Source organism: Platalea leucorodia (assembly GCF_965183815.1).
Source record: "Platalea leucorodia genome assembly, chromosome: 7".
Classification (NCBI taxonomy): Eukaryota; Metazoa; Chordata; class Aves; order Pelecaniformes; family Threskiornithidae; genus Platalea; species Platalea leucorodia.
In genome coordinates this window covers 39,826,527-39,852,534 of record NC_138829.1, presented here as the reverse complement: position 1 = coordinate 39,852,534, position 26,008 = coordinate 39,826,527, and the positions used below count along the sequence as shown (strand labels likewise).

At 44.9% G+C, this 26,008-nt stretch overlaps 1 protein-coding gene across 1 annotated transcript in view; it reads right to left on the bottom strand.

Annotated features, from left to right (window-relative positions):
• SMOC1 (SPARC related modular calcium binding 1) overlaps window positions 1–21,847 on the bottom strand; it is a gene marked incomplete at its 5' end in the record, with an annotated part of 136,419 nt that extends 114,572 nt beyond the window's left edge. Inside the window, one exon of the mRNA XM_082318875.1 lies at window positions 21,743–21,847. Within this exon, the coding sequence (XP_082175001.1) occupies window positions 21,743–21,847 (105 nt within the window). The remainder of the gene's footprint in view (window positions 1–21,742) is intronic.
• Window positions 21,848–26,008: the final 4,161 nt, after the last annotated feature.

The window sequence follows — 26,008 nt, the reverse complement described above, 5'->3', positions numbered from 1 at the left end:
ACCAAGCCTGTAAGTTACTTCATTGAAGAGTTATTCGAGATCCTAAGCTTAGTGAAATGAAATCCTTTAATTCTTGGGACAAAGCCTTAACACACTGGGGGAGCACCACTTCAAAGAACACAATCTAAAGAGAAAAGACAAGTCTTACTGCATTTTAGCTTCATTTTTTTTTTACCATGTTGAAGCTATTTAGGAGTTCTCTAACTTAAAACACAACCTGAGCAAATTACCAGAACAGAGATTCTCCAATCCACAAGCACACTCAGATGAGACTGAGTCTTCAAAAGCCAGATGCATAACCCAATCTTTGTTCATTCAATACAATCTACTAACTACAACTTCCACTGCTTTTATTAGTTGCTTCCAGAGGTAATTGCTCAATTTCCAGTTCAAAGCACTTTATACTAAGCATGCAAGAAAGCCATCTCTGAGACACCTTATCAGTATGCTGCACACCAATGCATACACCTCCAAATGGCACAAACAGCCAATTAATTATATCATTGGTCGGCAAACTATTCAAGTGGAATTAAAGCATCTAATTAACTTTCACCAACAACACACTGAATGAAAGTTGAACTACTACATCATTATTAGAAGCCACAGTAAATTTAAAGATCAGATTTAAAGGCAAGAGTCTTGCAAGCAGTTTTGATCTTGAAAACTCCTTAAGGCATATTCCAGTTTTCATTCTTGGTAGTAAGCAAGTGCAGACAGCCAATTATGCCCCCAAACACCTTTTTACCTTCTATAGCCACACAAACACTGAACATCCCAGGTTTTACTCCTCAAAAGAACAAGCAACAGTGTTAGAGAGCACACAGGCAATGGCATTCAAAGCTAAGCAGTTACTTTAGAAGATTAACCTGTTAGGAGCTCACACCTGTAGCTTATTTGCCCATACAGACCTCCAGCTGCTCCGAGTCCCCAAGCCTGTAGAGTCTTCCATGGCTCTTGCATGGTAGATACAGCAGTGTGCATTTTATCTATATGGTGTGAGGTAAAACAGGTTTTACCTCACACTGCTGATGCGGTTCTGCACTGTGCAACTCTGAAAGTCTGTCTTGGCTAGCTTCCCATTTTAGTGTCAGAATATCTGATTCTTTTCTTAAGAATCTTAAGGCTTTCTTAAGGCTCTTACAGAAGGGAATGCTGAAACTCTTCTGCAGCAGACTCCTCAGAGGAGGTTTATTCCCAGCCTAAAAAGGCAAAAGTACCCCCAGATTTTACTTCTGGAATGCTTGGCATTCCATAATATTTAAGTAATTCAAGTTGGGAAGTATTCCTTGGATGTTTTCCATTGTTCCTCCTCATACAGTTACAGCATAGCTGTGTCCCCAGAACACACACCTCCAGCTACCTCTTCCTGATGAGCAAAACACCTGAGGCTGGTGTTCTAGATAACAAGCCAGCCACTCCTTGTACAGTTAAAGCCACTAGAGGGCATTGAAATTTATTCTGAAATTAGGATTTAGTGTGAGAGACAGGCCTTGCCCTATGCTTCATAGGGAAGTCAGAGACTTTGGTACTGGCTTTCTCTCCTCAAAGTCCTCTGTCCACAGGGATCGCATCACCACTTGGATGCTCATGTCTAGAATGACATGAAAGACATTCCATGGTTATCATAACTGTCTTAATGCAAGATTTGAGCCTTTAGCTTATGTCAGCAAATTCACCTCATCAAGCCACAAATCACATCAACCCATATTCTCCCACCCTGGCACACCACTGTGTACATTGGTCAAGTTTTTGCGTCTCATTTCAATGTTTTGGTAATTTGGAAGGCAGAAAGGATTTCTGAGCATTCTCTGCTCCATCTGCAGACAGCAATACTGTCTTCTTACTTTCTAGGCTAAGTTCAACATTGCTACACATTCCAGACCTACTTTCCTCATTCCCATCAAGTGCCTTGTTCACAGTTGCAGACTGAATGCTTTAACATACTGTGTTTATGTACACCCATGACAGATTTTCACTTTTACATGCTACAAACCTAAACAAGGAGAACAGAAGGCAACTGACAATCCTGCGTTCAGATATTACAAGCAACAGATGAGCAGAGAAGCCCTACACTCAGCTCAATCATCTCACTGTTCTATTTCAAGCAAGTACTTAAATATTTGACAATGGAGAATAAAAAGCAGCTGTGAAGAACCTTGCACAGGTTGGCCATGGGACTTAATAGCAAAGAGAGTGTAGATGTTAAAAGCCCAAATTAATAGTGTTCCCTTGCTAGGCTAAATCTAGTTCATCACACCCATAGTCGAGAGCTCAGTTTCCTTCCCCTATTCAAAGACCTTTCAGGGTATACAGAGGGCCAAACCCATCCACCAAAACCTCTTGAAAATTCAGTTTCTAGTGCAATGCAGATAACTCTTCCAGGTTCTGAGGAGCCACATCATCCCCTCAAGTGCTGCTCCACATCCAGTTTGAAACCAGCTTGCCCAGGGCATCACACAGCAGTGTCATAACCAGTGTGACACTACCACATTATTCTGGGGGTTGCATCTTGCCCCTGTGCAGTTCAGTCAGTGGGAGTACAACATGACAAAGTATGCCAGTTTAGAGTATCTCCAGGTCATCCACCCAGCTCCATGAAGTCCAGGCAATGCTCTTATCAGATCACAGGCATGTCTTCTACAGCTGTTGGCAAAGGTGGACATCCTTACAGAGTTCAAAAGTACATGTAAACAATCTGGATCTACCCACCACCATTACACCAGGTATGCAGGGAAAGCTTCCAGACAAGTGGCAGGATAAAACTAATTATAATGCCAAGGTTGGAACACACAAGTTACCCCAGATCTCTGCTGGAGAGATGTATAGTTTTCTTTTAGCAGATAAGTTATTGTAGATAGCCAATATTGATGTTTAAAGCAAGCCCAGACAATTATGGTGTTCAATTATACCTACACTGGGTGTAGCATAGGTAGAAAGCTCCGCCAGCACAGGACACCAGCAAAGTGTTCCTGTGTTAAAAGCAGAAAGATTTGCCATCAGCTGAAGTTAGCCCAGACACCCTTAACTATTCTCACATTGAACTGGTCTGCCTCATTTCACATTAGCAAAGAAATAATCTAGTATTGCTTTGAGACATACACCCTATTCAAGGCAGGGGGAATAAATCCTCCCTATTCAACAAGCTTTATGCAGAGCCTTAGCCTACTCTATCTTTAAAAAGCTGAAGAATAGTTTGTCTTACACTTCCTTAGAAGTAAAGTTACTCCTCATGCATGTAAGACTGCTCTTACACTTGGTTGGAACATCATACCAGAACACTGCAACTCTTAGCACAAATCTGGGTGGAGTAGGGGTCTATTGTAGTTTTTTAGTAGACATTAAAATTTGTTCCTATTCTCAGCTATCACAACTTGTGATGAGTACACACAAGCGCTGCTTTTGCTAAGGAGACAGCATGAAGAACTTTGCATTATGAACAGTATTAAAAAAAAAAACACCAGACTCTTGTTACTCTGAACGGAGGGTAGGAAGCGTAATTGTAAGTTAGCATAGCTCCGAAGTGTACTCTACCAGAAAGGAAAGCAGTGTTTTATCTTTAGAGTTTAACTTGTGGCAGAGACTCAGAGCTCTAAGTCCTTTTTTCACAGGGGTTACATAATGGGACAGCATTAAAGTTCATAACTAGCACTTGCAGACTTTGCCTGGAGCTCTTAAGTACAACTCTAGGATTTACTGCACATTGTGTACCTACCCAGTGTTCATAAGTCACGCTATTGCCTCTTGCTTAAGACTAAATACAAGGTACTATTACTGAACCAACATCTCTGATCCAGTGATGTGCAAGCAGTCCAATTACAGGTGATGGGAAGAGCTGATAAACTAGTCTCTGAGGGCAGGTAAGAAGCTGGGCTTCTGAAACAGGAGAGGTGCGCCTACTGTCAATGTAAGTTGAGTGTCCAGTCTCCGAAACATAACAGGTGCAAGCAGCCATGGACTTTTTTAATTACTGTGCTTTTAGAAGCCATTTCAAAACTTGCTCAATTCACTAGTATGTTCCATCAAAGAAACAGCTGATGCACTTCCAAGTGTCTTAACTGCCTGACAACTAGAAGCGCTAAGTCAGCAGGAAAAGAGCGAGCCCATTTTCAGCACAGTCCATCCCTACAGCCAGCAGAGGCTGGCTATGAGGAACTGCAGCATCATAATGAGAGCTCCTGTAGTCTAAAAGCTGCTCAACTTCCAAGATCTGTCAGTGCTTCAACCAGAAAGGAAGCTAGAGCTGTCTAGACCACCTTCAGTAGCTGTCCTTCATCCAGACTTTACCACCAAGGCAAGTGACTAAATCCAGCTCCAGCCATACAACTGGCAGGCAAAATTTGTGTGCCACTCCTGCCACAGGAGTGAGTTGTCTGGCTATAGCTCACAGCAGGCCAAAGTAACAAGTTCAATACATAGCAGGGGATCAGAAAACACACTCAGACATGAGCTTGGAGACACAAACCAACAGTATGGATGCAGCATAAATGATTGCTTATGGGTTGAAAAAACAAAGTGGAAACGGGAGGCTGTTACAGTCCAGGAGTACCCAACTAAGCTTGTTGTCTGCTGCCCTTAATTGCCAACAATCTTAACTCAAGCAGTGGTGCTTCTACAGCTAGGACAGACTTTTTTTTTCTCCTTCCATTAATTGCTTTATTTTACTTAAAGCTTGTACTTCCCACAAAATCCTGCCAGAAGGCAGCAACCAATGCAAGAAAGGATGTACAGTTTTATTACTGCTTTAAAGTGTAAGGTCAGTAAGTGCTTGTGAATTACTGCAGTGGCATAGCCTTCATGAGGCTTTGGGAAACAATTTGGTAAAGGCCTAAACCCTCAGATTAAAATGTTAGGGAAGTTGGCAGATTCTGGAAACTTTAAAAGGTTCATTTCTATCCTGTTTAGAGAGTGTTTGTGACCAAAATTACTAACGTCTTGCTGTCCAGCGAAAGACAGAATTTTAAGACAACTATCAGAGAAAGGTTTTAGCCTCAAGCAACAATAAAAAAAAAAAAAATGTTAAGAGATAAGTGAAGTGTTGGTCTTTGACATACAGGATATTTAAGTAGACAACCAAGTATTTGGGCAGTAGCTTTTCTCTGATGCTGCTTCTGTTCAAGTATTTCATATTCCTTTCCACTATCAAGCACAGAGCACTAGCACTATTACATGTCAAGTTTCAGCACCTGCAACTTGAACTCTAAGAGAAGAAAATTGCTCACAAATTAAAACTGGTGTAAAGTTTTATCATGATCCTGTGCCTCACTGGATAGCACTGACATAACTCTAGCCAGGCTTTTTGCTGATAAGGGCCGAACATACTTTCATCAGGGAATCAAAGTATGGGGGCTTGTCCACACCGAAGAATGCAGAACACCAGATCCAGATGTTACATAGATGCTCCTATAAGTTTCCCAGGTTGAAGTTTGTCAGGAGTTACAATATCTGGTACTCCTCTTTCAGAATTATTCGGTACCCCGACCAGTAACAGCACTTCTTCCCATCATTAACTGTGTGCTCTCTTCCCCTTCCAAAAGGGGAAGATGAAAAGCTGATCCCTGGGTTTGGCTATGACAGCCTTGCAGTGCCATGCCAAGACTTTGAGAGGAACCTTAAGGAGCCAGAACTTACAGAAATGCATAGCATCTAGGTGGTTGAATTCCTGTGGGTTTTAGCACCCATCACCCACCCAACTCACTGCCAGAGAACTTGCATTAGTACCCCATGATCTGAAACATCCCTTTGGCTAGGGCTGCATGGCTAGAAGGCACATCCCCTGGGTGGTGGATAGGGGATCCCTCTCTGGAGGGTGCACCGGATAAAATTGAAGAAGGTGCCGCGAACCAACGCAGCCTAAGGGAAGGCCACACTGACAGAAAAACCACTGGCCCTCCAAGTCATGGGGGTTGGGCAGGAGGCCAACTACCTCCTCCCAGAAAAAAAAATAAAAAGTTGCAGAAACGACGAGCATCAACTTTCGGAAAAAAAAAAAAAAAAAAAAACAAAACGAAATGGCAGAGATGAAGAAAATCAGTAATGAAGTGAGGAGGAGGAGATGGAACTGGATCGGTCATGTCTTGAGGAAAAAACCAACAGAAGACTGCGCTGTGGCCCTTGCGTGGACTCCAGAGGGAAGAAGAAAGCGGGGTCGCCCAAAAACGACCTGGCGTCGGATGGTGGAGGTTGAGAGGAATGGTGCAGGCTGGAACTCTTGGGCACGCAGCCGCAGACCGATCGAAGTAGAATAACGATGTTCGCACCTTGTGTGCCTCCTGGCACTGAGAGAATTCAGATTCAGATCTGAAACATCAGTAGTGTGTAGAAGCTAGAATCCCAACGAACTTCCCAAGTAAGATAATTAGGCTTTCCCCTCCCTTACTATGGAAGTCACTCACTCCCCATAAGTCACACACACGCCTGCAAAGCAGCTGTCCACAATCAGTACAGAACTGCAGTACTCTGAAAGCAGAGGCACTCATATTGAAAAAACAGAGTAGCACAATCAATATTGAAATATACATTCATATGGAAACAGAACCTGAAAATACCCAGTCAATTTGAGGCTACATCTTAAAAAATGAAAGACACAAGAAAGTAGAATATATTTTAGACTACATCTTCTGAGTTCATTTTTTTCACAGCAAAACCATAGGCAACCTCTGTAAGACATCCATGCTGCCTTGACAAGGATTGAAGCAGTTGACTTCAGGGCACAACCAGTTTGATTGACATGTGAACTCCATGTTGATGGTTCATCCAGAAGCATAGGCACATCCATTGCTGACTCTACTGGAGGCTTTCCAGGCCAAGGCAGCATTGCTTCTTCAGCCTGTAGACTAACAGTGTAGAACCTGGTCTGACCAGCTGTGTTGGGTTTACATGGCAAGGTTTTGCATGGTGCAGAGGTGGCCTCTGTGAGAAGAGGTCAGGGGCTGCCCCGTGCTGGACACGGCTGGTTCCACAACATACCCACTGCAGACCAAAGGTGAGCCCATCAGCCAAGTTGGTGGTGCCTCTGAAAACATACTTAAAAGGTGAAGTGTCACAAGGTGAGGGGGGGAAGTGTGAGAAGCCACAGTACGAACAAGGTCAGAGAAGGAGGTGCTCTAGATGCCAAAGCAGAGATTCCTCTGCAGCCCATAGAAGACACCATGGTGGAGCAGGTATTGCCCTGCAGCCCATGGAGAGGATGCCACACCAGAGCAGTTGGACATTTCCCAAAGGAAGCTGCAGCCCATAGAGAGCCCATGATGGAGCAGATTTTTTCTGAAAGACTGCAGCCCATGGGAAAGACCTATGCTGGAGGAGGGGTCTGGCAGCTGGGCAAGGTCAACCAACTACACCAGCAAGGACAAAAGCAGAAACCTTTCCAGTTTGCAAATTCTAGGCACCATCCTCACACTTCAGCTAAGGACTGCCCATGCCATTTGGTCCTGTGGATAATTTGCCATCTTGCTTGTCATTAGAGGTGACTGTAGCATAAGTGAGACCTAAGAAATATGGGGATAGTTTGAAATCTAGAAAGGAAGCTTTTCGTGGCATAAATTAATAAACCAGCAAGTAAATCAACCAAGGGAAGGAATGGAGAATTAAGCGAATGCAAATGATTAATTACAGTTCTATTTAATCACGCTGACTGACACCAAGTCAGAGGTTCTGAGCTCTCCCATCTTTCCAGGAGAACTGTTGACCTTTCAGGCTGATAAAGAAACATCTGTCTTTTGTTTTTCTTTTCTAGCCTAAGAGCTTATATTGCAATTACCAGAGTGGATTCCAAGCTTCAACTAAGACAGACACATGCCAGTTATTCATTCAGCCCTCCGCAGTTGCCTCTTTAGTAGCTTGTAGTGTTTGTTGAATCACTGCCATTAAGAGTTTTAAAGTGGGATGACTTTATAATCATACTCAATGTCCACAAAGACTTCCCCCAAAGGGGAAATTACACTTAAAGGGAAGCTTCCTACAAAGTCAAGCTCACTGTCTGAAAGCAGTAGGTCCCACTAGAACTGTTCAAGCTGAGCAGCCTCTGCATACAACACTGGATTTAACATAGATGTTGCCCTATAATACATCTAGAAAGATGCCCCACGCCCAGCTCTACATTCTAACCATCATCAACTGAGAACAAGATGACCCTGGGTACCATCCGCTTCCTCCCCAGAAGATACCTAAGACAGAGGCATGTGGCTCCATAAAGGAAGTGGAAACTTCCTGGTGTTTTCCCTTCACTTCAGGGATGTGAAGCTCCAAGCCTAGTGCTCAAGATGAATAAGAAACCAGACAGCAGCTTAACAAGAGTTTCAGTTAAAGAGTTGATATTGCAACCCAGCAACTGCTTCATCAGCAAAAATAAGGACAGAGCTGCGGAATGAGGAAGAAAGTACTCCCTACTCTTTGGGAAAGAAGTTCTTCCCCAAACCCTGTCCCCTGCCTATTTTAAGAGGTTTCCTCTATTCAGAGCCATCAAATCCTGACTGCAATTTAGTACAGGGCACTAACTAAGCAAGCTTCATCAGTGTCAGCATTTATAAATGCTGTCTTCAGTCAGTATCTTGTTGAATCCAGTAGTGACTTCATTCAGATGCTTTGTGTAAACAATGCCTAGCACTGGTGTCAATCACTTCACAACAAAACAGATGCCAAGGGAGTCTTGTATTTTTTACATCAGCATCTGCTAGTGAAGCAAAAGCCACTAGCAAGTCCCACTAAAGCAATTTTAGATAAGTATAGTTCTACCCATCTGAACACTGGCTTGAGATTTAATAAGATTATCTCTTCTCACTTGATCCTAATTGGTTGCCTTAGGAAATGCATGGATATGCATGAACATTAGTCTGCCATACAGTGAAGAGTTGACATGCTTGGCTTAGGTTGTTTGTGGTAACCCCTAGGTTTGCTTTCTAATAAATACTAACCAGAGTCAAGCCAAAGATAAACTGTTTTGTCCTCTTAATCTGAGGTGACCTCATCATGTCTATCATCAGCCTTCTGGCACTTCCTGAATATAACTGCTTGTATTCTCCATGGTTTCATGCAAGGTGAAGACAAGGAAAAAGAAGTGAAAGCCATCTTTAGCTTTTGCTCTGACATGCTGCATTTAGTCATTGCACTGAAAGGTTGGTTAAACTCTTCTCAGGTGTAGAGATGTATCAAGGCTGAACAAGCTAAAGGAAAGCATGTCAGGTGGAAAGTGTACGTGCAGTTTAACTTGATTTACTTGCCCCAGTGATCTCCAAAGAAAAGCATGAATTCCTGAAGTTGGACTCGCCTTTGCCAGGAGGAAGGCTTCAGGCAGGGTTCAGCAAGAACTACCAAGTTCAGAACTGTTCTCTCACTCTCCTTGCCCTGCCTGGACAGAGGCACACACAGAGAGTACACATCTTGGAAGGTGCAGAGCAGAGTTTGACAAGAGTCTGGACATAAGGGAAAAGCTAGTCAGAAGCTTTTCATCTATAGCTATTCTCAAGGTGACACGACCAGTGGGCAGGTTAACATGGAAGCAGTTACAGTAGAGGGTCCCCACTTAAGGTCAGATATGGATGTTTTCTTAAGAAAAACAATAATAAGCTAAGAGTTGCATGGGACACCTGAGCAGGTATCAAGTTTAACAGGAAGAACAGTTGTTGTGATAAGATACCAACCTTTTTTAACATAGGGAAAAAGAGATATGCCTTTAGAACTCAACATCCTTTGCTACAGAGGAAAAACCTGCTGCCAGCTGAAGTTAAACTTTCTATTTGGGACTGTCATTCACTCAACAGCACAAGTGTTGCCTGTGGTTTTTAAAGTTTCAACTAAAAGCAAATCCTTCCCTTTGCAAATTGCATGGGATTTTCCTACTGAACCCTTCACATCTATTCTAGGACTCCTGGTATGGGGAAGTCCCTGGGTTATGTGAAGCAATTGTGGAAGCTTTTTTGGTTTTAGTTTGTCTTCATGCCAGCAGAACTAGAAGAAAACCTTGGAGAATTTCAGGTAAATTCTTAGAGTTCCAATAGGAAACAAAAACTTAGTTTACTTCTGATACTCACCAGCTATTCAAGCTAGATCAGAGTCTCAAGTCTTTGGGCTCAAAATGTACTTGTCATACAACTGGGTCAACTCCAGAGACATCACAGGGCAGGTTTTAAGAATGCTCAAATTTACTCAAGTGTGGCAGACTTCTTCCTCCAGCTCAGTTCCAATTTCAGCACTAAAAAACCCTAGTGTTCTAGAAAACATACTGAGTTTTTCTGAAGTAAACTCTACAGGCAAAACTCAATTTGGAAGATGAGACTGATTTTTTTTTTAATTACTTTCATCAAGAACCACACACACGTGAACAAGGATAGCTTCATCCTCCTAGAATAAGAGCTAACAGAGCTATACATTATAGCTGTTTATACACTGACAGATTTTACAAAACAGAGCAGATGAGTTAAAGTGCTTTGTCCTATGAGTGCTTTTACATCCAGAGTAGATATCTGCAAACCATACACTGCAGTATGTTGATGAGCAACAGCTAGCTTCATTCCAATACTGCTGCCAAAGTGCTTCAGATAAAGAAGCACCTTTTCTTTTGTGGTAAAGAAAAGCTCAACTTCTTTCTGTTCCCAATCCAGCTAATTTGGAACTCCTTTAGGTATCTATCGTTCATAATAAAAATCCTGACATTTAGATAGTCTCATTGACAACTGAGGACAAAGACAAAAAAAGCATCAGCAGCCCTAGTTTCACACTAATTGCTTCCCACCCCACATCCTATTCACCCTCAAGAGGCACCTATACTAGTGACAACATGGCAAAAGTTTAACTTGACTAGTTATTTAAAGCTCCATCAGCCACCTTAAATGTAAGGTGGTGATTTTCAGGATGTGCATAACTGATAGGTGAGCTGTGAAGTTCAGGAGAGTTCCTGCAGTTAGATTTTAACAACTCTGCAAGTTTTAAGAACAGTAGTAGCTTAGGTGACAGCTGTCCTGGTTTCAGCTGGGATAGAGTTAATTTTCTTCTTAGTAGCAGGTATAGTGCTGTGCTTTGGATTCAGGATGAGAATCATGTTGATAACACACTAATGTTTTAGTTGTTGCTAAGTAGTGCTTACACTAGTCGGACTTTTCAGCTTCCCATGCTCTGCCAGGTGCACAAGAAGCTGGGAGGGGGCACAGCCAGGACAGCTGGCCCAGACTGGCCAAAGGGCTACGCCATACCATGTGACATCATGCTCAGTATATAAACTGGGGGAGTTGGACAGGGGGCAGCAATCACTGCTCAGGGACATGCTGGGCATCAGTCGGTGGGTGGTGAGCAATTGTACAGTGTATCACTTGCTTTGTATATTATTATTGTATTTTTTTATTATTATTACTACTACTACTATTACTACTATTCTATTTTACTTCAATTATTAAACTGTTCTTATCTCAACCCACAAGTTTTCTCCCTTTTACCCTTCTGATTCTCTCCCCCATCCCACTGTTGGGGGGGAGCGAGCAAGCAGCTGTGTGGTGCTTAGTTGCTGGCTGGGGTTAAATCACAACACAGCTCAAGTCCAGCAGAATACAATTTTTTTCTGCCAACACACTTGTTAGTTCAAGGGAACTGAGCAGAGGACAAACCCTAGAGGCCTTGGAAAACTTTAGTCTTCAACAGCTACAGCCAGTAACATGCAAACTACTTTGGAGCCAACTGGCCTGCCTCAATGTAAGAGTCCTTAATTTACAAAAAAAAAAAAAAAAAAAACACCAAACCAAACAACACAAAAAAAACAACAACAAAAAAAACAAAAACAAAACAAAAAAAACAGCCACCACCAAGTTGGAGCATAAAGCACTTTCAGAGTTCACTGTGAAGAGAATGCTTAGCTCTCTGGAAGTTCCTGAAGACAAGCATCCAGAAAAATAAATTTGGGCTGACATACTTCCCCATACTTCCAGACAATGGGTTTAACCATCATTAATATGCTATCACCAGCAAAGTATGTTTATGTCCATTTTGTAAATGTCTGTGGAAGTTACAGCTACTACTCCTTCTACAGTTCAAGCTTAAACTTGGAAGAATAAAGTGAGTGCAAGATGAGTTACTGCCACTGAGAGAACATCCTGCCTCAATGCAGCAGAGCATCACTGGCTCTACAGAGCACCTAACAAGCCAAAGCCTGCAGAGGACAGCTTTGACCTTCAATCCTGCACCTAAGGGTATGATTCCTGCTCCTAAAAATACTGGCTGTACCTGTGTAATAGTAAAGAAGGAAAGATAGCCCATACACTGACAAAGTCAGAGGAATGCTGGTAGGAACCCTGATAAAAATTCATAGCAAATTCCTTCAATGTTTACTCCCTTATGGAAAGCATGAGCCAGTCGTTAGGTAGCATGGCCACCAGCCACCACTGAAATACCTTCTTCCACCATTAGGTATTACCTATTCATATAAGCAGTAGCCACTTTGCCATCACTGCAGATTTTACTTATAAAGCTACAAGACAGCATCTCTAGAATAACCCGAGGCTTTTAGGTACAGCAGCCAAAGTCCTTTCAGTCAAGAAGTAAAACTGTGGACTTGTACACATGTGCAGTGCACTTAAGACACCCTATCCCATAGCAACTGCTTTCAGAAGCTAAGTTAAAGCTCTAGCAGGATAGATTTCTGCATCTAGCATAATTTTCAGGAATATTTCAGATGCATTGCATCTAATTGAGGGCAAATAACACCACCAACAGCAGCACTGAGAATCCAGTCTATGATGGAGGTAGATATTGGTAGATATTGTTTAAGTTAAAAGGGTGGAGCAAGTTCTAGATTTACATATTTTTAGATTAAGACACAGAAAAGGAAACAAGTGAAATTAATCTCTAGAACTGTGTAGCAAAAAAAGCAGAGTTCATTGCATGAACAGCCCTGTTCATTTTATACATATCAGTCTCTTATGGACTTCTACCTTAGAAGTATTTTGCTTCCACTAAGACTGAAAAATGTACATGTTAAAATTCACCTTTCCCTTACAAGTTTGGAGCAGATTATCCTCTAGTGTTCCAGACACACGCACATTCTTAAAAGCTACTTTTGCACACAGCTTATCTACTTTTGCAACACTTGCCTGCTCACTTTTAAGAGCAGAGGAATAAGCCAAATGCAGAACTCCAGGCAGAAGCCAATGAGAGTTACCACCATTCTGTACGATAACTAGACCCAAATCAGAAGTAGCTACTTGGCTCAGACAGAAACCCCTTTATCTGGCCAGTATCCACAAACTCCAACTCATTTAATATCCTCCACTTGGAAATTACACCCAAGAGCTTCTGGCTTTTTAGTTCTTAACTTGCACCTCATTCCACCAAGTATTTGTTTAAGCCTAAGTGTAGACTGCATGTAAATCCGCTTCAAAGAAACGGGAAGGGGAATGGTTTGATGTACCAGCTAGAGTAGGCTCTTTAATCTTCATGCTACTCAAGGGAGTCTATTCTGCAACAAAATATTATCATCCTATCTGCTTCTCAGTAGTGTGTATCTGGTACACACAGAAGCAAGATCTAGAGATAGTGTACATCTGGACATCTTTCCTATGCATGTGTCCCTGTTGTACATTAAAGGATACCACTACCTTTACCAGGTGTTTTCACCTGAGGATGCTTCCTTATCTATTTGATTCCTGGTTCACTCCCCCTCTATACCAGAGGTAGCCACACTGCTGCTTCTGCAACCCAAGGAGCAGCCGTGAATCTAGTCACATGGTGGCCGTAGAACATAAGATAGTTACCTTTACCTTAAGGCTGTATTGGATTGTTTTAATTTGCTGGAGTGTCAGACGCTAAAGTATTAGAATTACAACTGAAGGATCAGATGATCTCATATTTCAGGTTCTCTGTATAACCAAAGAGAAAGTTCTTAACCCAATATTCTGGAACTCCACAAGAGTATAGAACAAGCGCTATTCCATGCATCACAACAAGCCTAAGTATAGCAGCTGAGCTAGTGGCTTTTTCTCATCAGAAGGCAGAGCATGGCTTCCCCGTGCAATTTAAGTGATTGATCTTGGTCACAGAACAGGGAAGAGAACAGGGATGGACAACATTTTCCACATTCCTTCTAGTCTGTGACCCAGCTAATGGTAACAGAGGACTGGTAGCCAAGAGAAACTCTGAAATAGAATCTGCCCACTAAGTGTTTGGAACCTCTCCCCCCTATTTGAGGATCAGCACTTGCCTCTGGATATGATTCCAACTATCATTAACTGGACCAGTGGCCAAGAAAAACCTCAGAAAAGTTATTTAATCTGTCCTACTTCCCCATCTTCCTTATTCCTACACACCTTCCCTTCCACTTCCTGTGATTCTTTCTATCAGAAGCTCACCCATGAGAAAGACCTCACCTTTACCACCCCCTCCACCCCAGCTTTAATCAAATGTTTCAGTGGCACAGAACAGCAGGCTTCTTCCACTCTGAAAAGCATGAAATTACATTCTTTCACTTTGCCATAGGACTCAGAATAGCAAAAAAATTATGTTAGGCCAATGCTCTTCCAGCAGAGGATCAAATTTAACTTTAGACTGACAATGGCTGCCGTGCAGCCTACTGAGCCAGTCTCAATAGATTCAGTCTATGCCTTGCACAGAAAGAAAGTTGCATGCAGACAGTAGTCTTCTTTCCCCTTAGCCACTGCAAGTCAAAGTGTTTGGGGCAAGGCAACCTAGTTTACAGAACCATGGCACATGGTCTGTACTCAAGCACTGAGCAGTGTGGTACTCTGTGGCACTTACCGTCCTGCTCACATTCATTCGTTCTTCATCCAGAGGCAGTAGTTGCTCCTTAGGAACTCCAGCTCCAGCCCAGGAGAGGAGTCTGGGTGTCCATGGCAGAGCAAGTTATCTGCCTACACGCACCAGTTTCTGTATGGCTTCCTCCACCTGCATGGAAGAGTCTGCCAGCAGCACTGGTGGGGTAGCTTGTCTAGGCTTTGCTGCCAAACTCTACTTGACAAAACCCTGAGCCAACCTTTAATGATGCAGCCTCTGTTCCTATAGTTACTAGTGTTATTTTCCCATCTCTAGACACAGGTGCTTCCCCTCAAGGTCTAAGTTTGCTCTCATTTCACACCTACCACTCACTTCCCCACTGCATATCTACGTGCCACTCCAAATGAGCACACCTGTCAGTGGGCCCTCAAAAGCAGCTGGCTCAGCCACAAGCCAGTGGGAGGCAAAAATGCACAAACCCAACATGCAGGCATGTCTTCCCAAGCAGGCTACAGCTGGGAGACCGCCGAGGAAGAGTTTGACAGTGCAGACAGTTGGAGGCTTATGGGGACTTTTAAGCCACTGCTCTGAGGACAGAAGCACAACTGCCCCAGAGAAGCCAGCATGAGAGACATCTGGCAGGACAGCCTTCCACCAAGGCTGTTACTCCAGGCTGCCACTGGCACCTTAGCATCGTCCAGTCAGGCCCAGGCCAGTCTTATGGCTACCTTGGAAGGGTCACACCGGCTAGAATGAATCCCTTCATAAGCCAAAGCCTGTTTGCTCCATCACCCCTCCCCACACTGTAGGGACTGCACTTGCAGCGTGTAGGCCTTTTACTCAGATAGCACAGGCTTCCCTCAGAGCAATTCTTGTAGGAGAGCATAACAACCATATTTGTCGCCTCAATTTTGTAAGGAATAGCATTTGTGAGTGGGCAGGCCCACTATATAAGGCAATATTTTCCTCACCAAACAAGCAGGTGATTCTTCTCTAATGCTCATGAATATCGCTAATGCTATCTACAGTGTTACTGCAGCATCACACAGGAGTCTAAGTTGCATCAGGAGGCTGCTGTGATAAGAAAAACCATCCAGGACAAGAGCCATGAGCCTGACTTCAAGGTAAGGCCTCATCCTGAGGGAGCTGACTGCTCTCAGGCTGAAGAGCTGCTGATAGCCTACATGAGGTCACGTACAAAGAGCTCCTTTGTATGGTGGGTGGTTGTTTTCACTGCCCTGAGTGTGAGCTTTACACTCTGCTGTGACTAGCTACACTTTCCTGAGGTTACTCTCCTATAGCTACGATGCCTCCCAAAAAAAAAAAGAGGGCAGAGTTGCCTTCTCAGTCATCACCAGAAGCATTTCAGTGCCAGAATACTCCCTCCTCATACCTACAGGCAGTAAAGCCACCACACACAGAAAGCCTCACAGGGCTCACGTGTAAGCTGCTGAACAGAAGCCTTAACTGCTCACATGAGCCAGTCAGAAGAGGGAGAGAGTTACATACCACATTTGTCACATCCTGGTAGTTCCTCTGTGTAAGCACACATCTCACACTGACCTCACACCTTACCCAGAAAGCTCCAGCGCAGAAGCGATTCACCCACAGCAGTGTCAGCCTTCAGTGTTGGGGCAAGAACTTCACAAATGGAAGAGCTTCTCACAAACAAGCATAGGAACCTTAGAGTCCTACCAATGCAATGACAGTAGTTAAGCTTGTAACACAACAAAAGAACAGGCTTCATAGTTCAAGTCCCAAGTTATAACATCCACTTGTCTGCCAGAACTTCACTTGGTGACAAAGCAGTAAACTACCACCACTGCATCCCAAGCTTGGCTCAAGGTCTGCTGGGCCACAAAGTCCCTGGATGTTGCATTAGCACCAGAGACCTTGTGGCAGCTGCTGGGGGGCTCCGACAGGAAGCCATCACGCTGTCACACAGGAGGCTAAGTGTGACAGTCAGCACAGCAGCCTGCAGGGATTAGCTTCAGTTTCACCTGCATTGCCTCCGCGTTTAGCTTTTAATGTGAGCGTAAAGTTTATTGTGTAACACTTAACTGCACTGTCAGATGTGCCAGCCCCAGAAGAACTGGGGATTCAGCAGCCAAGTAGGAGACAAATGGGGTTTTGTTTGTTTGGGTTTTTTTGACATAGTAATGTCGCAATTAGTTTGAGATGGCAGGATAAGAACATCTAAGATATTTAAACAGCAGTATTAATATTTCAGAGCTACTATACCACTGAAATGAGGTTTACAGTCATCTTACCAGTTGCTTCAGGCCATCTGGAAATGAAAGAAGCCAAGACAGCATCTGCTCTGCACTGATGGCAGTGAAGATTACCTTAGCACATGACTAGTGCTAGAAACTTGAAAACTAGTCCAAGAGGTTATCATTGTAGGTGTTCCACCAGCTACAGAGCTCGCTGCCACCACCAGCAGAAATACATAAGCAGTTTCTTTTTCTGTATCAAATCTTTTGGTGGCCGCTTTCATCAGCGGCAGAGGTCATTAACATGACAAATATTCTCGTAGCCAACTAAGAAGCTCAGGCAGTTAAAACACCAACTCTAGGACTACACAGAGCAAGTCAGATCCTACAGTGTTCTTCTGCTTAGAACAGGACCCACTGTTCCAATACATTAGTATTGGAACATAATGTTTTCATACTTCTCCACACAAGAATTAATCCTGTTCCTCAACACAGTTGCATAATGTATAAAAAGCAAGCCAGATCAGTTTCTTTGGTACACATCAAGGAATTCAGCTGTCTAACATTAAAGGTCTAAACAGGAACAAGGAGAGGGAGAATTAATTAGTAGAGCTCTACATACAATTAGAGCTTCCACTTCGGCAAGGACATCTCTCACCCAACCAAAACAGAGTAACTGTAACCAAAAGCTACCTGCCATAGAGTAACAAATCTGTCCTGCAAGGGGATGCTTTTCTAAAGACTTACCTTTGGGTACTTATTCCTTCACTAAAACAAGTCTCTCCAACAGTAAGGAAATCTAAAATATTAGAGTGATCAGTTGTTACTTATCAGCATGGACCTTTGCAATGCAGAGTGATGATTAAGCTCAAACCAAGAAACAAAATTCAGTCATTGAAAACCTATCCTAAGTTTCACTCTTCTGTTCTAGATCTCCTTCATATGGAGCCCTTTGCTTTATATTTTTATCATATGTCCTTCTCTAATTTTTTCCCCACCATGAAGAACACACTCCCCCTAATTTTAGTAGAGCATGTGTAAAGACACCTGCTTTGTGGAACCCTCCCAGCAGGGCTGCAGTGAGAACACACAGCAGAATGCAGGTTCCTCGGCACAAGCTGTGATGCTGCTTGCTCCTCTAGAGGGAATGGCAAAGCTGCAGGAGCCTTTTCAGCACTTTTTAATCAAGGTTCTTATTTGAGGTTCTAACTAGTAGCCAGCTGCAGCAGGGAATTCCCATTGCTCTGTGGCACTCCAGTTTATGCATTGGAATCTGTGGGTATCTTCATAGTTTTACTAGCTACTACCTTCCCTTTACAACAGCACTGAACTGGAAGGTCCCCCACCATCTCCAACTAGCATGTCTTTCAAGGAAGGATATGGCATGTTTCCATGCATGGAACTAGGAAGAAGGTTATAGTGTCTGCCCTGTCCTCCCCTCCCATTTCTTACTCCTCTGTAGTCACTGGCGGGTACAGATCCCCAATCTTCCAGAAGTCCAAGCCCATTCCTAGGACAGCTTTTGACTGCTGCAGTCAAGTTCCGCTCCTTCTGCAAGCGCCCACCATTTTCCTGTGCTAGTACTTGTCATTACTGCCACCAACAGTTCTCTGCCATAAATGGAGCAAGTTCATAATGGTCAGGCATTACATTCAAAAAGCAGGGGGCCTACATAGATCCATCTTTCTGAACTAGAAAGACAAAGATCACAATTTATTGTCCAGATGGGGTAAAAGAGACCTTAGTGGCACAATCTATTTAATCTGCTATGAAAGAGTACTGCTCAAATGCACCACACAGTAGGAGATACAAGAGCCGGCCCAGTCAAGCTCCCCGTCTATCACTTTGGGGTCAAGGAAGGGAAACAGCAAAACCTGGCTTCTCACACAACTCCAGATCTCATGCCAGCAGAAAGAGGCACACAGGAAGAGAATATGAATAGAAAGAAAAGTCTGATTATCTTTTTCCAGAAGGCAACATCCTTCAGACAGACATTTTCCAACTATAGTCAGTTGATCACTTCCACAGTGCTCTTTAGACGTACAAGAGCAGAGGTGACCAAGAAATTGCATAGCACAGCAGAAGCTTTTCTAGAGTCTGTCAAGTCACACAACAGCCTTGGGCTTCCAAGTATTTCTAGGACACCCAGGATATTAGACTTACTATGGGGCTTCACTTGGGGCAGTTGTTATTAACTGTCAGTGGGCCACAGCATATGTACAAAAGCCAGATGTTTCCTACAGGTCATTGGCACTTCCCAAGTCTAAGGGATTCATGTCACTGCTAATAGTTTTACTATAACAGGAAACAACAAGCTTTGTACAATATCTTTTGAGAGCCAGAAGTACCTCAGTAGGCCAGCAGATATGAGGTGCACTTGTAATTTACCTCGGTATTCAAGTAATCATCTTGAACTAACTCACTTCATCCAAAATTTGATTCCTTATTGGCACAGGAGATGTAGATATACCTATTTCTCTTCAATACCCTTAGTTTTTCATCATTTTCTGCAAACAGTAGCAAGCCATACTCCTCTGCCTATGTATTCAGTGACAGTGCTGGCTGCCTAGCTTAGCAGCAACACTACAGTAGTAAGAGGGAAATGCAAGGAAAAAGATCAAGAACGTGCTTCAAGCTTTATTGCTGCTCATTTAAACTCATTGAGTAGGATTAAAAACTGCTGTTCACCTTTAAAAGTATTTCAGCTTGCAAATATTGTAGTTCTAGTACTTACCATACAGAAAAGAAAGTGTGAAAGGGTAAATATCACACCTAGCAATTGAACACCTACAGGATCAGACCCCAGAACTGCAACACTGACCCAACACCCTCCCCCCCACCCACAACGACCATCCAGGGAGGGATCCTGACAGGAATACGCTCTTGATCACAAGTCAGCATGAGAAACACTGGTGTAACTTGGCAATCATTAAAAAATGAATAATAAAGAATTTTCTTCTGTACATCAGAATCTAAAGTATGGCACCTTTATACTAATGACAACTCTGCTGGCAATGTCTAATCTCTAGAAGAGATCAAGCTCAAGGGCTTATCATATCGATCAACATGGTTGCAAAGAGTAAACCAAACTCCCCACCTTCACACGCACTTAAGCATGACACTTAGAAGGGTGAAAAGACATGCTTCATGAGTTAAACATCCTGGAAGTTCACAGCCTTCCATTTAAGAGCTCATAAGCCATAACTTTAAGAAGTTAAAACTTTAAGGCACATCTTTCTACAGAACTGTAGACATTGGTACTCACAGCTGATATTCTCCCTCAGTCATGAAGGGAGAAATAGCAAAGTCAGAGAAACAGCAAAGTCAGTTCACTTCAAGCAAAAAGTAAATCACTAGTCCTTTGTATTTGGTTTTCCACTCTCCTGAAGTAGCTCCCATTCCAAAGACGACACAGCACAGGGAGCAATTAAACTGCCTTGTAAAGTACAGTATATAAAAATGGCATATATGGAAACTGTTTGATAGACAGGCTTATTGTGCAATTACACACTGCCATCAGGATTTTTTATGTTGTTCTTTGTTTCAATCGCTCTTCGTTAAAACATTTAGATACCAATGCTGATGAAGAGCCCTAGTCATCCAGCCAGACTCTTAATTACCACCTCAAAGCTCCTCTCTGTTTGGCACCACTGCAATTTTGAGGTTTATGCTTGATATCGGCTAATACAGATATATGCATAAGCACCCCTATGTTTCCTCATCCTTTAAAACAGGTCTCCAAGAATTTATGGCACACACTAGTTCTGATCTGCCACTTTCTAACAGTTACTGTTACACATCTGGCCATAAAAGAGGCTACACAGCACAAATGAACACAAGGACACCAGTGCGGCCAGTACACTTTCCATTGCTCTGAGAAGCATTTAATAGCCATTATGGTCAAACAGCACTTCTATTAAAAAACTAGAACATTGCACTGAAGTCCCTTATTGTTATACTTTGGCTGAGCAGGGATTCCAAAGACTGCTGGTCTTGCCTAACCATGGTGTAAGTTAATTAGGTAGTACATTTCATAGCATTGCAGACTGATGGGTCAAGAATGCACATGGTCAATGCATCCAACACGCCTGCAGAGAGACCAAGTTTTTCCACTTACCCAGAGCTGTGCTTTTATTGCAGCATTGGCTGAAGAACAGCTACTGTTTTGCAGCTTTGTAATTGAAAGCTCTCATGCTACTCAGTAGTGGTGCTGCAGTGGTAACATTAGCTCACTGGGAGAACCATATTTAGAAAAGATGTTGGGTTCTCCCCCAGAGCAATGTAATAGTTTGGTAAGTGAAATTAACAGCCCCAGTAAGGGTCAAACATTGTCAGATTAAAAAAACAGAACTAGACTCCTACAGGGAGAAGTCTGGGCTGAAGGCATCCAACTTTATTGCAGGGATTCATTTAATCCCTACTTAGGAACATAAAAAAAGAAAAGTCCTAAAGCTACGTGCTGGGAACAGGGGCTACATTAAACGCAAGACGAGCAATATAAAAATACAGCCTGCCAACCCTCCCCCCCCCTTCTTCCCCCTGCAATAAATACCAACAAGTTAATACCGACGTATATACTTCGCGCGTTCAGCCGGTACCCGGCTTTTAACGAGCGGGGAGGCCCTTGCGAGGCTCCGCGCCCGCGGGGAGCCGGGCCGGGCCGGGCGGCGCTGCCTGCCCGCCGCGGGGCGGGGGCGGCCGGGGCTTCACCTGCGGCGCTGACAGGGCGCGGGGGGCGGCGGGCCGGGGGCAGGGCAACCTGCCGCGGCGGGGCGGGCGGGAGAAGGGCAGCCCGGCCGCCGGGGCGAAGGCTCACTTACCCGGGGCCCCGTGGCTCGGTGGCCGCGACCCTGAGGCAGATGCACCAGCAGCAGCGCCAGCAGGAACGGGCGAGCCCCCGCGCTGCGCCAGGCCCGCGGCACCATCGTCCCTCGGCGGGGCGGCGGCGGGGCGGCGGGACGGCGGGGCTCTGCGGCCACCGGAGGCGGCTCTCCCGGGCGGCCGCCCCTCAGCCCGGCAGCGGCGTGTCCGTTGGCGGGCGGCGCGCGCGGTGCCCCGGGCCGGCTCTGCCCCCTCCCGCCGCGGCAGGTTACCCGCCTCGGCCATGGGGATGCCCGTTATAAAGCCGCGGCGGGGCGGAGCCGGGCGGCACTGACTGCGGCGCGCACCTATCGCAGCGCGGCCGCCGCGGGCTGCAGCCAATGGTGAGGCGGCAGGGCCCTCGGCCCCGCCCCGCCCCGCCGCTGCTGCCGGGCGCGAGGCGGGCGGCGCAGGTTGGCCCCGGGCGGCGCGGTGCTGCCGGCGGCGCGGCGAGGGGCGGGAGGCGGGCGCCTTCCCCGAGCCGGCGGCAGGCGGAGCGGCCGCCGCCGGGGTGCGCGGGTGCCAGGCAGCCGCGGCGGGGCTGCGGGGCATGGCCGGGGGCCGCCGGGCTGCGCCCCTCGCCCCCTGCGCCCGCCCGCGGCGGCGGCAGTGACAGCTGAGCCGTGCAGTCGGGTCGGGCCCGTGAACGAGTAAATTTGGCGTAGGAGATTACCTCGCGGTCCACGTGCCCTTTTCCTTTGGTTCGGCGCTCTTGGGCCAAGGCTGCTGTGGAAACAAGTTCTTGCCTCAGGGAGCGTAGGTCCTCTTGTCACCTCCGTGCCAGGGCTCAGAGCATGGCTGACCCACAACCGCGGAGACTGCCCGCCCCTGAAGATCTGCCCCTGCTTTCCCAAGTGCAAATGGAGCCCCACAGCCCATTGCTCTGCATCGCCCAGTGAAGCCTAGAGACCTTGTTGTGGAGGCTTGGTTGTGCTCCGGCGCTTTGGTAATACACACCTGGCACCTGGAAAACCGTCCCCAGATCACGTTTGATATCTCTTGAGACAACAAGCGCTACCACCTCAAAATCAACTTTGACATCTCTTGAGACCACAAGACCTTCTAGGCTGCGTGTGGGTCCCAGTACGTCCAAGCATAACCAGGCACTGGATAATGGGAAGCTTGGGTAGAAAGTGAGCGTTGCGTCACACAACAGGCAAGCGGGTGCAGCCGTGGAGCAGGAGCAGGAAAAAAAGGGAGATGCATCTGCTGGCCGGGCCCTGTCTCTGCAGGCATGCCTGTCCGATGAGGAGCTGAAGGAGAGCAGTATCGTGGCAGTGTAATGGCAGTATGCTGTAGACCCTGAGCAACGGAGGCGGAGAGCAAGGCCAAGCCTCTGTCTACCTGCTGACTGAGTGACAGAGGTATCTTGTGAACCGGACTGACTTGCATTTACATAGAATCCTTCATTTTTAAATTACAAGCATGAGTCTGATGGCAGGCATGGCAGGGCAGAGGCCCAACATTTTGCAAAATACTACGCATGGGAGGTCATTGCTGTGCACATATTAGTGACAATAACTTTTTTGTGGGACTGTTTTGTGGTGCTCTTACGGAAGCACACAAGACATGCAATTTCTTCATACAACATATTTAACTTTCTTTACTCAGTGACCTTACAAGAGGCAATACTCACACTTGTAAAAATTCCCTAGAGTGTATCCGCTAGGTATGGGGAGGGGCCGCTACACCCACACGAAGAACCTTGTTACACAGAAGTCGTATAGTTCTGGCATCTTATCAGAGCAAAACAGGGTGTTTAGCTATAGCGGTTGCTTTAATCTTTCTTTTCTTTAAAAAAAAAAAAAGTGTTTATTTTAAAAATGCCAGTACGTAACATTTTGTCATTAGCCTAGGCAGGATAAACCGTTTGTTACTCACGCGGAGCTCTGCCAGTATTCATTATTCTTGGCTTGCAGATCTCTCTGGAGCTCCAAACCCAGCACACCATACCAGCCTACCGATGTACCTTAGTCCTAACCCTCACCGCTCTGCTATCCTGGTCCTAAGCTTTGCCAGCTCTTCTTCAATATGGCCTGCGGTATCCTCTGATTTTCCATTTCAAAGTCTCTCTGATCCACACCTGAACTTCTGCCATTCCACATGACATGAGCAGAGAGACCTGGAGGGGAAGAGGAGGGGGAGAGCTGGGAAATCTGAATATGAGTGTCCTTGTGTACATAAGGATCAGCTCTGTTGAGGTTGGACAAGTTATACCAGTGCACACCTGACATCTGTGAAAAGACAGGCAGAATCTAGTACAGTTTTGTTGAGGCGGTGCTCCCACCACTAAAGTACCACATCACCTCATAGTTAAGTCTTGATTAAATTCCAGTCCAGATAACAATATCCCACTTGCCTACATTCCCCTCTCCAATTTCATAGGGAGTTTTTTTGCATCTGACCTACTTTGTGTGATGCCTTCATGTGTTCTTTATCACTTGCACTTTAAACATGAATGTCTGTCTTTGGTGTGTTTTCCACAGACAAACCCATGGGATCTCTCTGCTATATAAATGCTCATTACCACCATGAAAAAATGATTGTTTTCCTGTTCCCTAACAGAGAATACCAGCTACACTGGAAGCCTACCCTCCAATGATATGAGGCCCTGACACCAGCAGCATCTCAACACCAAGTAAAAGTTCCAGAGATGGTCAGAAATTCCCAATAACTGAACACTTTGATCCCTTTATGGTCAAAGCTGTTCATAACCTTGCAGCATGCACTTCCAGCCTTGACGAATATTCCAATGGCCAGGTGTTTCTCTATAGGGACATATATTTCCTTTGCAGATAGTAACTGCCTTAGTGCAATAACCAGGCCAGAAGAGATTCCATGGCCTGGCCTATGTATCACAACCATTGAATTTCACTGAGCTGTTCTGAGCCCAAAAACCTTAGCATAGCACCAACCAGGTGGATGGAGGACATCCAGCCCCAGTTTAAAGACACCAGCAAGAGACAGAGTACGTGTCTGTGTTCCAGTGGTCCACCTTCACCATTGAAAATACTTGCCTAACTCTTCAGCATACTGGGCCTGGTACTCCAGTTGGCATAGGTGCACATTACTGGTGTGTCATCTTCAAAGAAAAATCAAGGTAAATAAAACAAACTGCCCAAACAGAAAGTTTCGTGCCACTAAATTGTCTATTAATTCTCCCCAGGTTACTGGCAAGCAGGGAAGTGCTTGCCTTGGGCATCTGTGGCATTGCAGAGATGCTGATGAGCCGAGAGGAGGCTAGTGTCCAAACCTAAGAGGAATTGGGCACCTAACCTTCTCGCTTGAGCTCTTCCAAAAATCATCATACTGCCATCACTCTGAGGATGCAGTGCCAAATGCTGCACTGGCACAGTGCCACTTCAGTCAGTGGTGTCTCACCAGCAAAGAACTCGCCCAGGGTGTTTAACTGAAAACTACAAAGAGAGAGGGGCACGGAACTAGAAGAGAAGTTGTTCTTCATGTCCAGGCATTCATACACCAGGCCCAACGTTTGGATCTTTCCAAGGAAGATGTAAGCCCAGCCGTAATGAATTCAACTATGCAATGCTGCTGGAGGTAGCACTGAAACTGGTACCGTTGGGGCTTGTTGTGTATACCAGATACAGCCTACAACTTGCACCTCTGAAGACTTACCCCAACATGTGCCCGTATGTGTTGATGATTAATATCTTGTTGCTATGGTGCATGCATATCACGCGCACCACCGCAAGCCCATGGCACAGGACGTATATATTGGTGGTCTTGAAAACTGTTCAGGGAGAACTGTTTGATTGCTTTTGTTATTTGCCTCTGCATCTACTTGTCTTGTCCTCGGCCAAGTTTCAGAAGATCGCTGTCCTCTTTTGAACAGTATTGGCATGCACAACCTTATGGGATCTGTCTGCCACAGCTTCCACCGGGGAATGTATTCCCTCTTGCACACATTTAGCAGAAATGATTACTTACGCTTTCAATAAAGAATAATCTGCTGCCTCCCAATATGAGATAATTGCTTTTAGGGACCAAATTCATGTTAGTGGTTCTTTTTTAAGTCAGTGGATGCTACAATCGCTCCTGCAGCAGGTCTAGATTTGGTTCACTTTTTGTCACAAAAAGAGTAAAGAATAATATGGGGGATTTGCTGTGAGTTTGATTGTTGTAGGTTGCAATGATGCAAAGTTTAGAGCTATTTTTTTGAACACCGTGCCTATTGAATCATTTGGATAATTATAATCCGAGATCTA